At 36.0% G+C, this 15796-nt stretch overlaps 1 protein-coding gene across 16 annotated transcripts in view; it reads left to right on the top strand.

Annotated features, from left to right (window-relative positions):
• LOC109684825 (serine/threonine-protein phosphatase with EF-hands 1) overlaps positions 1 to 15796 on the top strand; it is a 332462-nt gene that overhangs the window by 309883 nt on the left and 6783 nt on the right. For all 16 annotated transcript variants that reach the window (XM_074064238.1, XM_074064241.1, XM_074064240.1 and 13 more), the window contains 3 exons: positions 1209 to 1394; positions 2769 to 2911; positions 15620 to 15726. In XM_074064238.1, coding sequence (XP_073920339.1) covers positions 1209 to 1394; positions 2769 to 2911; positions 15620 to 15726 — 436 coding nt within the window. The remainder of the gene's footprint in view (positions 1 to 1208; positions 1395 to 2768; positions 2912 to 15619; positions 15727 to 15796) is intronic.

Raw genomic sequence — 15796 nt, 5'->3', positions numbered from 1 at the left:
CACCGTACTGTCCTTTCCCTCACTTATTTCTAGTTCAGCTTCAATTCCATAAGTTTAAGTTGATGCACAGTCAGGTTGAGCAAACATTTATGGTCCTCTTCACAAAACCTGATTTGGACATACTGGAATAACTAAACACATTAAATTGCATGCCTTTTCATGTCCTTGAAAGGAATATATGAAGGCAGAAGGGGTGTAGGTGTAGCTTAGTGGTATAGTGCTTGCCTGGCATGTACACCCACCTACCCCCACATGTATACAACTACAACAAACCGTGGAAGATATAGACTTTTAGAATCATTACCTCTGAGAACTTTGAGGTATTTTACAGGTCAACTGGCCAAAATGCCTGACTGAAAGATTTCAAAAGTGAGATTCAAAGAGATTTCAAAGAGTTTTCTGAAGGTTGTCACTATTTTAATGACAAAGATTGTTTTTCTCACTGTTCTTTAAGCTCTTAGAGGGAAGTGTAAATAAAAAATAAACATTTTATATAGATCAGAGCCACAAAGAACCTGATTTTCCATGCAAAATATTCTTAGAAACTTGAGCCTCCTGTCCTGGGCACCATGTAATCTGTACTTGCCTCTTCCAACCCCAAAAGGAACTGTTGTCCTAATAATACTCTTGTGGATTTAGGAGAACATCTTGGGAGATACAGTCTGTGGTAAATGTATTGCCAATACATGATGTTTGTAGAAAGAAAGTACAGAGCTTCCTCAGGCTGTATGCTCAATTGGACAAAAACCTAGCACCAGCTGAGAGATGTGTCTAATCTCTATAAACATATTAAAAATACCTAATGTCTGTTCATTGTGGGAAACTGCTTTGTCTCTGAACATGACAATGAAGCTCTCAAGAGAAAAGAATTTTGTGTATTCAACAATTGTGATACAAATGTTGTGAGTTTTTTAAAGACAAAGAGAAAAAAAGCAATGACCAATTTTTCACAGTTACTAGGTTTGTCTACCTTGGTTTTGGTGATTGCTAAATTGCTTATTGGGAATGAGCAAAAAGGGAGTTGGATGGCTATAGGTATTAAAATTATTCTTTAAAGGATGCATGGAAGAGGTGAGTATCAAATAATCTTAAAGGAGTAATGAGAAATAGCCCTTGGGTTACCTTGGATTAATATTTCTCCAAATAAGTTGGAATGGAGAAAGATGGACTCTTATAAGTAGTAGCCTAATTTGGTTTATTGTTCTAAGATTATTGACCTTCTGTGGAGTGACCCCAAAGGCAAGAAAGGCTGTTATCCAAACACAAGTCGAGGAGGAGGCTGCTATTTTGGACCAGATGTAACCTCCAGGTTCCTTAATAAATACCAGTTGAAGATGCTTATAAGGTCTCATGAGTGTAAGCCTGATGGATATGAAATCTGCCATGATGGAAAGGTGAGCTAACATCATTCATGACATTTTCAAAGACAGCCTTCCCCCAACCTTAGTCTTCTCTACACAGAGCGTGTCTTATCTAGAAGCTCATGAAAAGATGTCTTCCCTAGTACCAGACACGAATCCGAGACTGGAAGGTTCACATAGATTGTTTGAAGGGATTCACTGTCCCATTCCCTGACACACATTTGGCTTATTTCCTGACCTTCATTAATTTCAGAAACAGAAATTCTGATACATGACATTAAGGACACATAAAGAAAGACTTTTTTCTTTAAATTTGATTGTAAGCCATTTCCCCCATAAGCGTGGGTTAAGAATGAATATATGTTTCCTCACAGAGCCTATAAAAGGCAGAAGGAAACCAAGTTTTCTCTCTTCCCCTTTTTGCACATTTCCTATGCAGAGTAAAAAACACAAAGTTCTCTTCACGTAGCTGAGTAGCTGATTTCTAGCAAGTTGATCCTGTGGTCAGTTTTACTATAGCTACTAAAATAGTGTGTGTTGTGCTCTTTCAGTGGTGTCAACAAGGCTAGAAGAGGGGAGGACTGAGGAACGAGTTCCTATCCTTAGTTGTCCTGGGCCGGCTCTTCTTCTACAGCAAATAGCAGTAAATAACTATGAATACCAAATTGTGCAGCATTTCTTTTTATGTGAACACCTTACTTTTCTTAACTCGATTTATTTTAGGCTCATATTAATATTGCAAGATGAGTAAGGCAAATGTTATTTAGGATTTCTTTTTTATGGAAAAATAGAAAATACAATGGCTTATCTGATTTGACATGTTCATTATGACAGAAGTGGGCATAAGTCAGGTTCCTACTGCCAACAATATTGTTTTTCTATGTTCCACCATGCTTCCAAGTCTGGATCCATCCCTAGATAGTGGCTATGGTTCTTTATTTCATCCATTATCCCTCTGCTTTTGGTTTTGTGGGGTCTTGAACTCTAAATCACTGAGCTCTAAGCAAAAGAAAAAGACTGAATTACTAGAAAATTTTATTTTGAATACTCAAGTATTAGAAGGGAAAAAAACCCCAAGGGACTTGTCCCCTTGGAAAATTAGAATTTCCATAATCAACATTACAGAGGATTCTAAGAGTTGGTAGTAAAATTGTGCATAAGAGTGCTGGCTCATACACTGGAGATATTGGATGAGTGGCCAGGAGTTAGTTCTCCTGGAGACACTGACTAAAAACCTTTGTTTTCCTCCAGTGGAATCATAAGAAGTCATGTCAGACATGGGTAATTTGCCAGGATTTTGAGCTCTGCTTGATTTTTGCTTTTTAAGGATTAAGTTATTTCTGGCTTTCTTGAATGACTATTTGAGTACTAATTTTATGAAACCTGGCCCTCTTTTTCTTCAATCAGGTCATTACTGTATTTTCTGCTTCTAATTATTATGAAGAAGGCAGCAATCGAGGAGCGTACATCAAATTGGGCCATGGCACAACCCCACGGTTTTTCCAGTACCAAGTAACTAGTTCATCATGCCTGAGCCCTCTTCACCAAAGGTGTGTGTATTGATAATCAAGTGTTACCAGTCCCATGTGACTAAGGGTGTCCATGCAAGTTAAGGCAGCCCCTAGTGGTTACTCATTGGTATAAACAAAATGGAAATACTTCTAGGCCTCAACAAGTGGTGAATACACCCACATTTGATAACAAAAGAATAATTTTCATTAAGCAGCCAGTACCCATGAATGTAACTGCATGTAAAGAAAAGACTTTCACACACACTCAGTCCCTTCACCTACAACCTTCTTTGCCCCACAGACAGCCCCATCTCTTCTTGCACTTTCTTCTATACACAGCAGTATATGTGACTAAAATGTTCAGTATCTCTCCGTGTTTCCTTTACTTCCTTAACATGATCATTTTTAAGTTTTTATACATTATAAAACCTATATGTTTATTGTTACCAAGTAAGAAAAAAGAAGTATAAATATTATTTTCTTTCCCCTTCTGAATAGTCCTTTTGTGTTGCGTTATGTTTATTTATTTGCATATATTGAACTGTCCTTTCATCCTGGAATGAATCCAACTTGATTGTGTTGTATGGTCTTTTCATGTGTTGTTGAATTTGGTTTGCAAGTGTTTTATTGAGAATTTTTGTGTTTATGTTCATCAAGTAAATTGGTTTATAATTTTCTCTTTTTTTCTTTCTTTTTTTATTGTTTTATTATTCATATGTGCATACAATGCTTGGGTCAATTCTCCCCACCTGCCCCCACCCCCTCCATTACCACCCACTCCACCCCCTCCCTGTGCCCACCACCACCTCAATACCCAGCAGAAACTATTTTGCCCTTATCTCTAATTTTGTTGAAGAGAGAGTATAAGCAATAATAGGAAGGAACAAGTGTTTTTGCTGGTTGAGATAAGGATAGCTATACAGGGAGTTGACTCACATTAATTTTCCGTGCGTGTGTGTTACTTTCTAGGTTAATTCTTTTTGATCTAACCTTTTTTCTAGTTCCTGGTCCCCTTCTCCTATTGGCCTCAGTTGCTTTTAAGGTATCTGCTTTAGTTTCTCTGCGTTAAGGGCAACAAATGCTAGCTAATTTTTAGGTGTCTTACCTATCCTCACCCCTCCCTTGTGTGCTCTCGCTTTTATCATGTGCTCAAAGCCCAATCCCCTTGCTGTGTTTGCCCTTGATCTAATGTCCACATATGAGGGAGAACATACAATTTTTGGTCTTTTGGGCCAGGCTAACCTCACTCAGAATGATGTTCTCCAATACCATCCATTTACTGGCAAATGATAACATTTCGTTCTTTTTCATGGCTGCATAGAATTCCATTGTGTATAGATACGACATTTTCTTAATCCATTCGTCAGTGGTGGGGCATCTTGGCTGTTTCCATAACTTGGCTATTGTAAATAGTGCCGCAATAAACATGGGTGTGCAGGTGCCTCTGGAGTAACCTGTGTCACAGTCTTTTGGGTATATCCCCAAGAGTGGTATTGCTGGATCAAAGGGTAGATCAATTTTTAGCTTTTTAAGTAGCCTCCAAATTTTTTTCCAGAATGGTTGTACTAGTTTACATTCCCACCAACAGTGTATGAGAGTTCCTTTTTCCCCGCATCCTCGCCAACACCTGTTGTTAGTGGTGTTGCTAATGATGGCTATTCTAACAGGGTAAGGTGGAATCTTAGTGTGGTTTTAATTTGCATTTCCTTTATTGCTAGAGATGGTGAGCATTTTTCCATGTATTTTTTTGCCATTTGAATATCTTCTTTTGAGAAAGTTCTGTTTAGTTCACTTGCCCATTTCTTTATTGATTCATTCGTTTTGGGAGAATTTAGTTTTTTAAGTTCCCTATATATTCTGGTTATCAGTCCTTTGTCTGATGTGTAGCTGGCAAATATTTTCTCCCACTCTGTGGGTGTTCTCTTCAGTTTAGAGACCATTTCTTTTGATGAGCAGAAGCTTTTTAGTTTTATGAGGTCCCATTTATCTATGCTATCTCTTAGTTGCTGTGCTGCTGGGGATCCATTGAGGAAATTCTTATCTATACCTACTAACTCCAGAGTATTTCCTACTCTTTCCTGTATCAACTTTAGAGTTTGTGGTCTGATATAAAGATCCTTGATCCATTTTGAGTTAATATTGGCAGAGGGTGATATACGTGGATCTAGTTTCAGTTTTTTGCAGACTGCTAACCAGTTTTCCCAGCAGTTTTTGTTGAAGAGGCTGCTTTTTCTCCATCATATATTTTTAGCTCCTTTGTCAAAGAGAAGTTGGTTATAGTTGTGTGGCTTCATATCTGGGTCCTCTATTCTGTTCCATTGGTCTTCATGTTTGTTTTTGTGCCAGTACCATGCTGTTTGTATCGTGATTGCTTTGTAATATAGTTTGAAGTCAGGTATCGTGATACCTCCAGCATTGTTCCTTTGACTGAGTATTGCCTTGGCTATTCATGGCCTCTTGTGTTTCCATATAAATTTAATGGTAGATTTTTCAATCTCTTTAATGAATGTCATTGGAATTTTGATGGGAATTGCATTCAACATGTAGATTACTTTTGGGAGTATAGACATTTTTACTATGTTGATTCTACCAATCCATGAGCATGGGAGATCTCTCCACTTTCTATAGTCTTCCTCAATCTCTTTCTTCAGAAGTGTATAGTTTTCCTTGTAGAGGTCATTCACATCTTTTGTTAGGTTTACACCTAGGTATTTCATTTTTTTTTTGAGGCTATTGTAAATGGAATTGTTTTCATACATTCTTTTTCAGTTTGCTCATTGTTAGTGTATAGAAATGCTAATGATTTTTCTATGTTGATTTTATATCCTGCTACCTTGGTATAGCTATTGATGATGTCTAGAAGCTTCTGAGGAGAGTTTTTTCGGTCTTTAAGGTATAGGATCATGTCATCTGCAAATAGGGATACTTTGACAGTTTCTTTACCTATTTGTATTCCTTTTATTCCTTCTTCTTGCCTAATTGCTCTGGCTAGGAATTCCAGTAGTATGTTGAATAGGAGTGGAGATAGTGGGCATCCTTGTCTGGTTCCTGATTTTAGAGGGAATGGTTTCAGTTTTTCTCCATTAAGTGTAATGCTGGCTGTAGGTTTGTCATATATAGCTTTTATAATGTTGAGGTACTTTCCTTCTATTCCTAGTTTTCTTAGAGCTTTTATCATGAAATGGTGTTGGATCTTATCAAAGGCTTTTTCTGCATCTATTGAGATGATCAAGTGGTTTTTGTCTTGCTTCTGTTAATGTGGTTTATTACGTTTATTGATTTTCGTATGTTGAACCACCCCTGCATCCCTGGGATGAAGCCTACTTGGTCGTGGTGAATAATCTTTTTGATGTATTGTTGAATTCAGTTTGCCATTATTTTGTTGAGGATTTTTGTATCAATGTTCATTAAGGAGATTGGCCTATAGTTCTCCTTTTTGGAGGTGTCTTTGCCTGGTTTTGGGATAAGTGTAATACTGGCTTCATAAAATGTGTTAGGCAGTTTTCCTTCCCTTTCTATTTCATGGAACAGTTTAAGGAGGGTTGGTATCAGTTCTTCTTTAAAGGTCTGATAGAATTCAGCAGAGAATCCATCAGGTCCTGGACTTTTCTTTTAGGGGAGACTCTTGATTGCTGCTTCAATTTCATTTTGTGTTATAGATCTATTCAGGTGATTAATTTCCTTTTGGTTCATATTGGATGCTCATATGTATCTAGAAATCTGTCCATTTCTTTAAGATTTTAAAATTTATTTGAATATATGTTCTCGAAATAGTCTCTGATGATTTCCTGGACTTCCATGGTGTTTGTTGTTATCTCCCCTTTTGCATTCCTAATTCTACTAATTTGGGTTTTTTCTCTCCTCATTTTAGTCAGGTTTGCCAGGGGTCTATCGATCTTGTTTATTTTTTCAAAGAACCAACTTTTTGTTTCATTAATTCTTTGTATGGTTTTTTAGGTTTCTATTTTGTTGATTTCAGCTCTTATTTTTATTATTTTTCTCCTTCTGTTTGTTTTGGGATTTGCTTGTTCTTGTTTTTCTAGGAGTTTGAGATGTATCATTAGGTCATTGATTTGGGATCTTTCAATCTTTTAAATATATGCACTCATGGCTATAAACTTTCCTCTCAGGACTGCCTTAGCTGTGTCCCATAGGTTCCGTTAGGTTGTGTTTTCATTTTCATTGACTTCCAGGAACTTTTTAATTTCTTCTTTTATTTCATCAATGACCCGTTGTTCATTAAGTAATGAGTTATTTAGTTTCCAGCTGTTTGCATGTTTTTTGTCTTTACTTTTGTTGTTGAGTTCTACTTTTACTGCATTGTGATCAGATAGTATGCACGGTATTATTTCTGTTTTCTTATATTTGCTGAGGCTTGCTTTGTGCCCTAGGATATGATCTATTTTGGAGAAGCTTCCATGGGCTGCTGAGAAGAATGTATATTGTGTAGAAGTTGGATGAAATGTTGTGTAGACATCAAGTAGGTCCATTTGATCTATTGTATATTTTAGATCTTGGATATCTTTATTGATTTTTTGTTTTGATGACCTATTTATTGATGATAATGCGGTGTTAAAGTCTCCCACAACCACTGTGTTGGTGTTTATATATGCTTTTAAGTCTTTCAGGGTATGTTTGATGAAATTGGGTGCGTTGACATTGGGTGCATACAGATTGATGATTATTATTTCCTTTTGGTCTATTTCCCCTCTTATTAGTATGGAATGTCCTTCTTTATCTTGTTTGATCAATGTAGGTTTGAAGTCTACTTTGTCAGAGGTAAGTATTGCTACTCCTGCCTGTTTTCGGGGGCCATCGGCTTGGTAAATCTTATTCCATCCTTTCATCCTTAGCCTATGTTTATTTCTGTCAGTGAGATGGGTCTCCTGTAAGCAACAAATTGTTGGATCTTCCTTTTTAATCCATTTTGTCAAACCGTGCCTTTTCATGGGTGAATTAAGTCCATTAACATTAAGCGTTAGTACTGATAGGTATGTGGTGATTCCTGTCATTTAGTTGTCTTAGTTGTTTGAAGGTTTGATTGTGTGTACCTAAGTTGATGTTACTCTGTACTTTCTTGCCTTTTCTTTTCCTGTGGTTTGGTGCTGCCTGTCTTTTCATGGTTAAGTTGGGTTTCACTTTCTGTGTGCAGAATCCCTTGAAGAATCTTTTGTAGTGGTGGCTTTGTGGTCACATATTGTTTTAGTTTCTGCTTATCATGGAAGACTTTTATTGCTCCATCTATTTTAAATGATAGTTTTGCTGGGTAGAGTATCCTAGGGTTGAAGTTATTTTCATTCAGTGCCCGGAAGATCTCACCCCACGCTCTTCTTGCTTTTAATGTTTCTGTTGAGAAGTCTGCTGTGATTTTGATGGGTTTACCTTTGTATGTTACTTGTTTTTTCTCTCTTACAGCCTTCAATATTCTTTCCCTAGTTTCTGAACTTGTTTTAATGATGATATGTCGTGGGGTAGTCCTATTTTGATCTGGTCTGTTTGGTGTCCTGGAGGCCTCTTGCATCTGTATGGGAATATCTTTCTCTTGATTTGGGAAATTTTCTGTTATTATTTTGTTGAATATATTACGCATTCCCTTTGCTTTCACCTGTTCTCCTTCTTCGATGCCCATGATTCTCAAGTTTGATCTTTTGATGGAGTTAGTGAGTTCTTGCATTTTCTTTTCACAGGTCTTGAGTTGTTTAATTAATAGTTCTTCGGTTTTCCTTTAGTTACCATTTCATCTTCAAGTTCTGAGATTCTGTCTTCTGTTTGTTCTATTCTGCTGGATTGGCCTTCTGTTTTGTTTTGCAGTTCTGTTTCATTCTTTTTTCTGAGGTTTTCTATATCCTGGGTGGTTTCCTCTTTAATGTTGTCTATTTTTGTCCTGAATTCATTTATCTGCTTATTCATCGTGTTCTCTGTTTCACTTTGGTGTTTATACAGTGGTTCTATGGTTTCCTTTATTTCTTCTTTTGCTTTTTCAAATTCTCTATTTTTGTTGTCTTGGAATTTCTTGAGTGTCTCCTGTACATTTTGGTTGACCCTATCCAGTATCATCTCTATAAAATTCTCATTGAGTACCTGTAGTATGTCTTCTTTTAAATTATTCTTGTGGGCTTCATTGGGTTCTTTGGCATAGTTTATCTTCATTTTGTTGGAGTCTGGATCTGAGTATCTGTTTTCTTCATTCCCCTCTGGTTCCTGTACTAATTTTTTTGCTGTTGGGAAACTGGTTTCCCTTTTTTTTCTGTCTTCCCATCATTGTCCTGGGTGTTGTTACTGTCCCTGTACTGTGTGCAATTAAGTATTTTCTAGTTTGTAATAATAACAATGGTAATATTTAGAATGGAATGGTGAGAGGAGATGGAAAGCAAGAAGTTAAAGAAAAGGGAAAAACAAACAGGTAGGAAAAAACAAAACAAGGAATCAAACAAGAAAGTTTCAAAGGTATAATCAGGGAGTGTTAGTGTACTAATCGACAGTAAGCTGAACAGGCCTTAGAGAGACAGAAAGAGGATTTAAAGTAAAACATAAAAAGAATAAAGATAAGAATAAAAATAAAAAATAAGTAAATGAAAGTAATATATATATATAAATAAAACAAAATGAAAAATGGAAAATAAAAAATTTAAAAAATTAAAAAAAAATCCTCCAAGTTCAAATGCAATGAAGTTTCAGTCTTAATAATTTTGGTGTCTGTCTCAGTCTCCAATCCTGGAGATGGTGCCTCAGATGTTCTGTAGTTGTCTCATCAAAGGTGATGCATAAAGTAGAACAAAACTGCACAAAAAAAGACAAAAAACCAAAAAACCCCACAAAGTGTCCCAAGTTCAAATGTAATACAGTTTCAGTAAGTTTTTCAGCATGCAGGTGTAGTTGGGTTGTCCCAAGTTCACATGCAATACCGTTTCAGTAAGTTTTTCAGCATGCAGGTTGTTTTCTCATCAAAGTTAGGGAGAGAGAAAAAAAAGAGTCTGGAGACAGTTCTGAGAATGGTATCTGCAGCTGTGGCTTGCCTGCCCACTGCTGTCAGCCTGCTGTAGCTGGAGGCGTTATTTATGCAGATCTCAGGGGTGAGCTTAGCACTCACCTGGCCCTGCAGGTTTTGTTTACTTAGAGTTCTCCTGTGTGCAAGCTTCTGCTATAAGCTTTCCCCTTTCCAAGCACACTGGGGAGGTGACACTGCACCAGCTTTCTCAGGCCTGCGTGTTTGTTTACAGTTCACATGGGAAGTGGGTCTCCCCCCTCTCCTGTGGAGTTTTCCTCCCACTGCCACTTTCACAAGCTTTCCTGCTCGTGATTACTGGGAGGTGCTGTTGCTCCTGCCAGCTGCCATGTTTGTTTACAGCTCAAGTTGAAGTGGGTCTTCCCTCCTCTCCTGTGGAGTTTTCCTCCCTCCACCACTCTCACCAGCTTTCCTGCTCCTGGTTGCTCCGCTCCCGCTGGAGCCTCTCCGGCCTGCCCAGCTTGTTTATTTACAGTCCCGGGAAGGATTGGCTTCCCCCAATATTCGGCGCTCAGTGCGCCCCACCCTCTTTCCCGCATGTCTTTATCGTTCTTATTGCTTAGTACTCAGTTTCTCTTTTTTCCCCGGGTGGAGGTTGGTCTGTCCAGGGGGCTATGCTGCTCTGGCCCAGGGTTGTCTGTGGGAGTACTGTGTACCACTTAGGTCACCTTGTCCGCGTCTTCCCAAGCCATCTGGGCGTGGGTGACTGGCAGCCCGGGGGCCCTCCTGATTTCTCCATTTAACGTGAAGTGGAGATTCTCTGCGCTGGCTGGAGGTGTGGAGGGTCAAAGTTTTGCCTCTTCTTGGTGGTTTTGCCTGCAAGGTGTGTCTCCAGCGTCTCTCCAAGATTTCACTATAGGAGGCTCGCTTTCTGCTTCCTACCTCTAGCTGCCATGTTGGAATATCCTCCTATAATTTTCTTTTTTCATCGTGTCCTTATCAGGTTTTGGCCTTGGACTAATACTGGCTTCATAGAATTTGTTTGATAGCATTCCTTCCCTTTTTATTTTATGATATAATTTGTGGTACACTGGTGTTAATTCTTCCTTAATGGACTGGTAGAATTCAGCAGTGAATCCATCTGGTCCGGCTCTTTTTTTTTTGGGAGACTCTTTCTGGCTACTTCAATTTCATTATTTGTTATAGCTCTGTTTTAAATTGTTTATATTCTCTTGGTTCAATATTAATAAGTTGTATATATCTAGAAATTTATCCATTTCTTCTTGATTTTCTACTTTATTAGTTTATGTTTTTCAAGTATCACCTAGTGATACTCTGGATTTTATTGGTATTTGTTGTGATATCCCATTTTCATTTCTAATTTTATTAATTTGGGTCTTCTTTTGGTTAGTTGAGCTTGTATATAAACATATAACTGATTTTCATATATTGATTTTGTGCAATCTAGATGAACTTATTTATTCTAGTAGTTTTTACTGACTTCCCTGGGATTTTATATATAAATTCATATTATTATATTGTATATTTTTATATTATTTGGTTAAAACTGCATATAACAAATCTACGTATATGGAGGGCTTACTATATACAAGATCATATTTTCTCTTAATAGAGATAGTTTAATTTCTTTTCCATCCTGGATACTTTTATTTCTTTTCCTTGTCTACTTGCCATGTATGGAACCTCTACTACAATGTTGAATAAAACTGATGAGAACAATACCTTGGTCTTTTTCCTGATCATAAGGGGATGCACTCAGTCTTTCCCCATTAAGTATAGTGTTAGTTGTGTATATTTTGTAGATGACACCTATCAGCTCCTGGAAGTTACCTTCTGTACCTAGTGGCATAGAATTGTCTAATGTGTTCATCGTGGAGGAGTGTTCGATTTTTTCAAATCCATTCTGTATCTATTGAGGTGATCATATTGTTTTTGTCCTATATTATAGTAATATAGAATATTTACATTGATTTCAGAGATTAGACAAACTTTTCCTCCCTGGGATAAACCCCAGTTGCTCATGCTGTGTAATCCTTTTTGTATGTTGTCAGATATAATTTACTAGCATTTTGTTGAGGATTTTGCATCTTATCAATAATGAGAGATATTGGTCTGTAGTTTTGTGATCTTTGGTCTTGATATCAGGGTAATACTGGCATCTCAAGTGGGCAATGTTCCCACCTCTTTGGGTTTTTTTTAGAAGAGTTTGTAAATGATCAGTACTAATTCAGCTTTATATGTTTGGTGTGTAATTCATAAATGAAGCCATTGGCCCTGGACTTTTTTTGGTGAGTTGTTGAATTACTTATTCAGTCTTTGTACTGTTATAGGCATGTTCAGTTTTTCTATGCTTAATTTGGGCAGCTTGTGCATTTTTAGGAATTTGTTCATTTCATCTAGGTTGCCTAACTTGTTACTGTACAAATTGTTCATACTACCCCCTTATACACTTTTTTAGTTTTATGAGATCAGTAGTGATGTCCTCTCTTTTAGTCCTGATTTTAGAAATTTGCATCATCTTTTTAAAGCCAGTTTTAAGATTTATCAATTTTGTTTATCCTTTCCAAAAACCAAATATTGTTTTTGTTAATTCCCTTTATTGTTTTTCTATTTTTAAATTTCTTTCTCACTATGTAGCCCAGGCTTGCCTAGAACTTATGATCCCTCTGCCTCAGCCCCCTGGTGTGCTGGGATTACAGGTGTGTATCACCATTTGTATTTTTTCCAGTTTTTATTTTTATTTTAAAAAATTTAGAGGTATTGGGGTTGAACTCAGGGTCTTATAACTGGTAGGCAGGTGCTCTACCATTTGATCCATAGCCCCCCAGTTCTTTTTTCCCAGTTTTAAAGTAGAAGATCATATTATTGATTTGAATGAGATCTTTCTTTCTTTTTTTTTGGTATAGGTATTTATAGTCCTAAACATAAGTATATTTACCTACATAGGTATTTATAGCTATAGGCATAAATACAGGTATATTTACTTATGTGTAGGTGTTTATAGTTATAGGTATTTATAGTTATAAATATAGGTATATTTATATAGGTATTAGTAGCTAAAATGTAGGTATTTTATTAATTGATTCCTTCAAAGAACCAAATTTTGGGGTTTTTAAATTTTGTCTGTTGTTTTTCTGTTTTAAATTTCATTTATTTCTGTTGTTACCTTTATTGTTATTCCCTTTTCATCTGTTTACCTTAGGTTTAGTTACTCTTTTGTTTTTCTATTTTGTTTTAGTTTTTGATTTTTTTTGAGACAGTATCTCACTATGTGCCCAGGCTGGCCTAAAACTTGTGATACCTGCCTCAGCTCTTATATGCTGAGATTATAGGCATGTACCACCATGCCCAGCTTTATTTTTAAATTTTCATTAACATTTTTTTGGTGGCATTGGTGTTTGAGCTCAGGGAAGCTGGCTCTCTACCACTTAAGCCATGCTCCCAGCCCTTTTAAGGTAGAGGATCATATTTTGATTAGAAAGAGACCTTTGTTCTTTTTTGGTATAGATATTTGTACACTTAAACATAGGCATATTTACCTATATAGGTATTAATAGGTATAAACATAGATATATTTATATAGGTATTAGTAGCTATATTTTTCAGTGACTTTTTTTTTGGTGGTGCTAGGCATTAAACCCAGGCCTTGCACATTCTAGACAAGCACTCTACCACTGATATCCCTAATTCAATATAGGCATTTTACTCTTTTTTATTAGCAAATATGTGCATTTTAATATAGGTATTTATAGCTATAAATTTATACATATTTATTTCATTATTTTGTGTTTATAGCTATAAATTTTCCTCTAAGCATTGCTTTAGTTGTACCCCATATGTTTTAATTTGTTTTGTTTTTCTTCTTTTCCTCTCTAATTTTTTTTTTATTTTGGGGTAGGATCTCAGTATGTAGTCCATACTGGCCTCCAATCCATGATCTTCCTGCCTTTGCCTCTTGAGTGCCAGGATTACAAATGTGGATTACTATGACTAGACATTTGCTTTGCTTTCATCGACATTCATCTTACAGTATTTTCTAATTTCTCTTATAGGTTCTTTTTTCATCCATTTGCTTTTTAGGGTAGTATTGTTTAATTTCTTTATACTTACGAGTTTCTCCTTTTAATTTTTTATAATTTTCTAATTATTTGTGATCAGAAAAGATGCTTTGGATAATTTTTATCTTTTTAAGTCTATTAAAACTTACATCATGATCTATCATGGGGTGTATTGGGAAGAATGTTCCACATGTGCTTAGAAAGGATGTATATTCTGCTGTTGTTGGGTGGAGTATTTTATATGTGTCAGTTAGGTTTAGTTGGTTTATTTAGGTACTCAAGTCCTATATCCTTGTTCATTTTTCACATAGTTGTTTTGTTCACTTTTGAAAGTAGAGTATTGAAATCCCCAAGTGTTATTGTTGAGTTGTCTATTTCTTTCTTCAATTCTCTCAGGTTTTGCTTCACAGTTTTAGGCTCTGTTGTTTACATCATGTATGCTTATAATTGTTTTATCTTCTTGATTGATAAGCTTTTATCATTATGAAATATTCCTCTTTATCTCTAGTAAGAATTTTTCTCCTAAAGTCTCTGTCTGTTATTAGCATGGCCAGTCTAGCTCTCATGGTTACTATTTGCCTGATGTTTCCTTTTTGTCCCTTTGCTTCTTTTGTATTTGAAAATAAAATGTATCTTCTGTGTATAGCTTATAGTTGGATTTGTTTTGTTATCTAGTCTCTCAATCTCTGCCTTTTGATTTGACTAATCTTTTACTATGTTATTATTAGTATAATTCAATTTGCATGTGCATTTTTACTTTTTTTGATATACTGTCAGGTGTTCATATCTGTGGGTTCCACATTGAAAACATTAAAACTTAAGTCTGTTCTGAACATATATAGATTTTTTTCTTATAATTGTTCCCTGAACAATATAGTATAAAAACACCTTACATGGCATTGATAGTGAATTAGGCATTATAAGTACTCTAGAGATGATTTAAAGTATATTGGAGGCTGTGTCCAGGTTATATGGAAATATTATGCCACTTTATAAAAGTATCCATGAGTAATCCTCAAATCAGTCCTCCATGAATACCAAGGAATGACTGTATATCTCATGACTATTTTGTCCCTCACTTCCTTCTTTACTTCAGATTAATTTTTGTAAATGATCTGAGGGAGAAGTTTAAGTCCAGATGGCTAGCTAACTGCGATAGCAGAATTTTAAAAATTATCCTTTTCTACTGAATCTCTATTTCAATATAGAATTGGATATATCTATGAAATTTCTGTTATGTTCTACTCACATACATATCTTCTCTTGTGTTAGTACCTGTTGTTTTGTTTCAGTAACTTAATGGTAAATTTCAAAATTTTGTATAGCACGTTACTTTTTATTTTCTTACTTTTTCAGTAATTACTCATGTTAATCCTTTCAATCTCAAAGAAAACACTATTTTTAATCCTTTTAAGATTTCACAAAATGACCAATGTGATGGTACATGCCTGCAATCCCACCACGCAGGAGGATTGTGAATTTCAGGCTAGCCTTGATTACCTAGTGAGACCCTGTCTCAAAAAGACAAAAAAAGTTAGAAAATATGTGCACATGCTTACACACACACATGCACACACACACAAACTCAATAGTAATATGGTATGTTTGAATTTAGGTGATTTATTTAAAGTGGAAACTGATAAGTGGTAACATAGCACATTAAAATGAAACAGAGCAAGATAATTTACATAACTTTCACCTAATTATTTTTTCTTCACACAGTGTTCATGCTATGGAAAGCAGTGCCATCATGATATTAAAAGAGAGAATGATTTCACGAAAAACTGACCTCACTCATGCTTTCCAACTTCGAGACCATAGTAGATCAGGTAATAGAATTATATAGTCCTCATTTCAAACATACCAGGTTATATACAGATCAGTTTTCATTTTCTTTGC

The sequence above is a fragment of the Castor canadensis genome, chromosome X (assembly GCF_047511655.1).
Source record: "Castor canadensis chromosome X, mCasCan1.hap1v2, whole genome shotgun sequence".
In the NCBI taxonomy this organism is placed as follows: domain Eukaryota; kingdom Metazoa; phylum Chordata; class Mammalia; order Rodentia; family Castoridae; genus Castor; species Castor canadensis.
Note: the sequence above shows the minus strand (reverse complement) of the source record. Positions and strands in the feature narration are given on the sequence as shown.